General features: G+C 59.5%; 1 protein-coding gene across 1 annotated transcript; it reads right to left on the bottom strand.

Moving 5' to 3' along the window:
* Positions 1-1,307: 1,307 nt before the first annotated feature.
* PSMF1 (proteasome (prosome, macropain) inhibitor subunit 1 (PI31)) lies at positions 1,308-4,556 on the bottom strand (the record flags this gene model as incomplete). The annotated part of the gene is made up of 4 exons (XM_010289552.1): positions 1,308-1,365; positions 2,910-3,095; positions 3,718-3,800; positions 4,404-4,556. Coding segments are annotated over 4 exons (480 nt in total), but the record flags the coding sequence as incomplete, so codon positions are not given.
* Positions 4,557-5,073: the final 517 nt, after the last annotated feature.

Below are 5,073 nucleotides of genomic sequence, written 5' to 3' on the forward strand. Positions count from 1 at the left end.
GCCGGCTCGCACTCAGCCCCTGCTCTGCTTGCCCGGGCGAGCCGCGCGCCCTGCCCCGCGCAGTGTTGCAAGAGCTCGCGGACCCGCCGGGGCTCCCGCCAGCCTTTCCAAAGAGCTGCCTGGAAGTCATTTGCTGACCACGGCGGCTCCTCGGAGCTGCCCCACGCTGCGAGTGCCATTCCTCATGGTCGGCTTTGTGCAAACTCGGCTGGAGCCTCTGGACACCGCTGCCATCATACTAGTCATTAACAACTACACTAATGAGTTCCATTACGCCAGGCCGGCTGCCCAAAGCGCCCCGGGACAGCCAGGCCCCACGAGCATATGCCTGGGAGTCTGGGGCTGCAGCCCCAGCGCTGGCAGGTGTCAGCGCACAAATCTGCTTCCATTTACAATCTTTGTGTCATTTGTAGAGGAACTTCCGAAGAAAGGCTGGAAGCAGCAAGAGAAACAGGGTCTCCCCCACAACTGAACCCCCTCTCCTCATGCTATCAGGTTTCCTTCCAGCCACCCAGGCTCCAGGCCTCTCCTTCCAGCCAGGCAGGACATTTTTAGCTGCTCCTTTTCTAGCCAAACCCACGGAGCACCAAGTCTTGCAAGAGGGGAAAAAATGCGATCCCCACAGGAGACTGGTTCCAGAGAGGACTCCCCTGGGCCACAGGACACTCTGCAACGACTCCAAGAGCTGGTTTTTGTCTTGACTATGTGCTTTTAACTGGAATGGAAGATGACAGGTTGTCTTTGCCCAACCAAACCAAAGACCGAGAGATGTGTCTGTGAAGATCAGTCCCCAGACAGCTCTCCTTCTTCCCAGGCTTTCTCTTGAGTGCCTCAGACAGCTGGGAGGCTCACAACCAGGACTCGAGAGCCTGTGGACTCGGCTTTAAGCCTCCCTTTCTCCAGACTGCTGGGCTGTAGACGCAGCAGCTGGTAACATTTTAAATTAGAGGCTTACATTCACTTAATGATGTATTCAGCTTTGATTTACCGAAGGAATTACTGCATGTTAAATGAATACAAGCTGATTATTAAACAGACGCAGATTGTAACCTATCATCTATGCAAGACACAGGATCTTATTACGATATTAGAACCATATTGAGGTTTAGCAACTGTCACTTGGTCCTTTGCAATTTGCACTGAGCAACCGTCCCATCGCTGTCCGCACCTAGAGACACTTTGCCAGTCGCCTGAGCCAGGCGGACTCCAGCTGTTCCAGAGAAGGCCCCCAGCCGCTCCCGCACAACACAAGGGCAGAGCAGGGGATGCTCCCCCGGCACGCAACGCACGACCTCTCCCAGCCATACTTACCCAAAGGGGTCCAGGTCTTCCCCACCAACAGCAAAGGGGCTCAAGGGGGAAGGCCTGAAAACACAGAAGACAGCAAGATCTTCAGCGATGGGAAGACCGGCTGCGTGGAGCAAGCAGGAGCGAGCAAGCAGGCAGGGCAGCACAGCCAGCGTGGTTGCCAGTGCTGTGTTCACGGGTGCTCTCCCACGGCAAGCACTACAGCACCCAAAGGGCCCTGGGACCTGCAGGACCCTGCGTGAGCGGGCTGGCGCTGGGAGCCACCCCATGCCCAGGACGCAGCATTTGCCTCTCCAGGGTGCAGCTGGGTGAGGACACCGGTGTGCGTGGCAGGCTTGCGGGAAGCTTGCCGAGATGAAGGGGGCCCTGCTGTTCCCTCTGCTCCAGGCTGGAGCCGTCTGTGGATGCTGGGAGTTTCCATGCCAGGGGCTCCCCAAGCGGTGCCAGGCTAGGCCAGGCTCTCCAGTGTGTCCCAGCTGGAGACACAATGACAATCCTGCTTCCAGGAGTGCGAGGACAGTGGGGCGGTGAGCCTGCAGCCAGCTGTCACATCTCCTTGCCAACAATATGTGCCAAAAACATGGTTTCAGAGCCATGCCCAGCTCCAGCTTGTCTGCCTGGGCCTCCCCAAGGAGCATCTCGCACCCTGAGCAGCCCTGAGCACCAGCAGAAAGCAGTGGGGTTAAAGAAGAGGTGACACGCAAGGCAGAAGCCACGGCCAGTCCCCAAGAGACGGCAGAGCCACCGCAGTGTCTCTGACTTCCAGCCAAAGGGGATTACAGCTTGTGGGGGGAGAGAGGGGGGAGCCTGCCTGCCACGTATGAGGGATGGCTGGGCACGAAGGGGCCAGGGAGGGAAAGTGAAGTGGGTGCCATGTATCCCATCTTCACAGCTTTGCCAGCAAAGGGTTTCAATGGGAAGTGGGGTCAGGGGAGCAAGGAGAGGAGATCTCTGCTCCCCTCTACCAAGCCCGCACCTCCTGGGCCTGGCACCATCCTGGGAGGGCAGCTCTACCGGCCACAGCAGGCAGGAGGCTTAGAGGCAGCCCCAGCTCTGTGCCAAGCGAAGGCAGAGTTCTGCACCCACCTCACGCTCTCTCTCCTCTGCTGTGAGCACAGACCCCACAGCTCTGCTGCAGCCCACAGCTCGATCTGACACCCAGCGCTCTGGCGTCTGTCCCGGAGGCTGCCTGGCCCCATGACAGCACTGTCCCTTCCCCTGCTCTGCCAGCCCCGGAGCCCAGACAGTCCCTCAGAAAGTACAGAGCAGGGCCTCCTTCCTTCCACCGCTCTCCTTCCCACAGCCCTGCACGCTGCCCTCTCCCTCCTGGGTCCGTAGGTCTCCAGCTACACCCCCAGGCACTGCCAAAGGAGGGTCAAACCAACAGACAGTGCCAGAACAGGCCACCCCTCTGCAGGCAACCTAAACCAAACCCAAGCATTCAGCCTATGAGGCTGAAACTGGCTGGGGAGGGCTTGGATCCTCTTTGCTCCCCATCCCTCACGTGCAAGATGGGGACCAGAGGTGCAGTTTGGAGAGTTGTGCCAGGACCACGTCCCGTCTAACGGAGGACCATCAGCAGCCACCCCCTCTTTACTCACCAGGACGGTGCTCTCGTGCCTGCTGGCTGCCGGGGAGGGACCCTCAGGGGGTCGTAATCCTGGGGCAAATCAGCATCCTTCTTCTCAGCCTCAGGCTCCTTTTTGGCCTTCTCTGTGGGGGCCCCGAGGGGAGCGATGATGCCTGAAGCAATCCGTGTCCTCAGCTCCTCAGTGTTCTTGTACACCCTGCAGGGAGGAGAGGCGAGGCGGTGGGCTGGGGAGGCCACAGGACCTGGGCGTGAGCTGCTGGACAGGCTGTGAGGGGGGTGCTAAGGGGATGGACAACCCCAAAGCCTCCCCGGCACAAAACATGTCCCCAGCTGGCAGCACAGAGGGGATGGGAAAGGGTAACAGCACACAGTGGCACCATAGCCCTCACCCCATTTCAGATGGCAGAGGTGCCACCCAGCCCAGGGGACTCCCTTGTGCTGTGGCCACAACCTGACCAGTTTGCACTGGAGGAAACCACAGCATGTGGCACCGCAAGGCCACGGGGTGTCTGGGACACAGCTGAAGCTGCAGCACCCCTGGGCAGTGTCCACCCGGCACAGACAGGCAGGCAGTGCTCTGGAAATAAAAGTGCTGGGCTGGCCTGGCCCATTCCCAGGTGGGTCGCTCTCCCCTGGGCTCCGACCCATGGTCCCCTCGCTCCATAAACCTCTCTTGCCCGCCAGCAGTGCAGAGGGAGGCAGGGGAGGGAGCTCTGGGGAAGAAAGTCCTCCAGGCTCCTCCTAACCTGGTCTCTGCCCCCCTCCCCATGCCAGTGGGACATTTTCTCCTGCTGGAAATGCTGTGGAACTGAGATTACTTGTGGAAATCATCCAGGTGCTCCGGGTTGATGTAGTCGGCCACTGCCAAGGTCACATCTGCCACTTTCTGAGAAGTGCGATCCTGGAAGAAAATACAGGTGAGACACTGAGTCAGCAGCCCAGCAGAGCTGGGAACAAGGGAAGGAGCAGGTACAACCACAGCTAGGGGCCTGGACACAAGGAATGGGCTTGCCTGCTTCCTGCCACATCCCTGCGCTGTGCCCGAATCCCCAGGAGCAAACAAAGTCCAGTGTACAGCAAGGCTCTCCCTGCTTGCTCCCCCAATCAGGGCTTCAAAGGGTGAAAGCAAAAACACCCGGGCGGGTGCTTGTGTGGGACAGGAGAAAAGATCTGCAGAAAAATCCTGAGCTGGGAAGAGGACACAAAAGCGGCAACTCCTGGGCAAGAGTGTGCAATCGCACAATGCAAACCGCATCGCTGCGCCAACACAGCTCGTGTTTGACCAGCTTCACACTGGACCACATCTGCTGCTGCACAGGCAGGTCTGCAGCCCCTAACCCCCCCTGGGTCTGCTCTGTCGTGAGGGACAAACATTGCTGCAAGGCAGAACAAGTAACGGCAATAATTTAAGAAATGGGCCCTGCTGTTCTTTTCACATTTTGGGCGGCAGCAGCCCCTGCACCTGAAGGACCCCAAACCTGCAGGGACCAGCCTGAGTGCCCACCATGACGTTGAGGATCATACTGTCTTCCACCATGATGGCCTTCAGCAGCAGCTCACGGGCATCATCCGTGGACTTGTACCGCAGCGTATACACCTCCTTGTTGGCTTCCCACCCAGCGGGCAGCAGCTCTGACTTCCTTTCATCAGGACCTGGCTGTAACAGGACAGATGTGCTGCTGAGACCCTGCCCACGAGCCCAGCACACTGGAGGGCCGGGGGGACCTGTCTTGGCTGCACTGAGAGATCCAGGAGGGGATCTAGATCTCTGGGAGTGGATCTAGGTCTCCAGGACGGGATCTCTCAGTGCCTTCCAGGTTTTGACTGCAGGAGCAGGGCTGTATTTCCAACGGGCTGGCCCTGCCTGTTTGCCAGCCTCCCGCAGGGTCCCTGCGCTGGAACAGGAAGAACACAACCACCCTTCGCTGAGTAGGGGAGGGCAACAGAGTCCCAGACTGGGGGACGATGCTGTTCCCCGCCTGGCACCTCTTGGCTCCCCAGCACGGGACAGAGCTCTCCAGGGGGTGGGAGGGAAGGCTGTTGTCCTGTTTGCCCCAGCCCCACAGGGGTGCTGCCGGGGGGCACTGCCCCACACCCTCCTTTCTTCCGGTATTGGGGGTTCTCTGCCGACACAGAGCCCTGCACCCCCACCTCAGCACCACACCAGGCTCCCA

The sequence above is a fragment of the Phaethon lepturus genome, unplaced genomic scaffold, assembly GCF_000687285.1.
Source record: "Phaethon lepturus isolate BGI_N335 unplaced genomic scaffold, ASM68728v1 Scaffold38320, whole genome shotgun sequence".
Lineage (NCBI taxonomy): Eukaryota > Metazoa > Chordata > Aves > Phaethontiformes > Phaethontidae > Phaethon > Phaethon lepturus.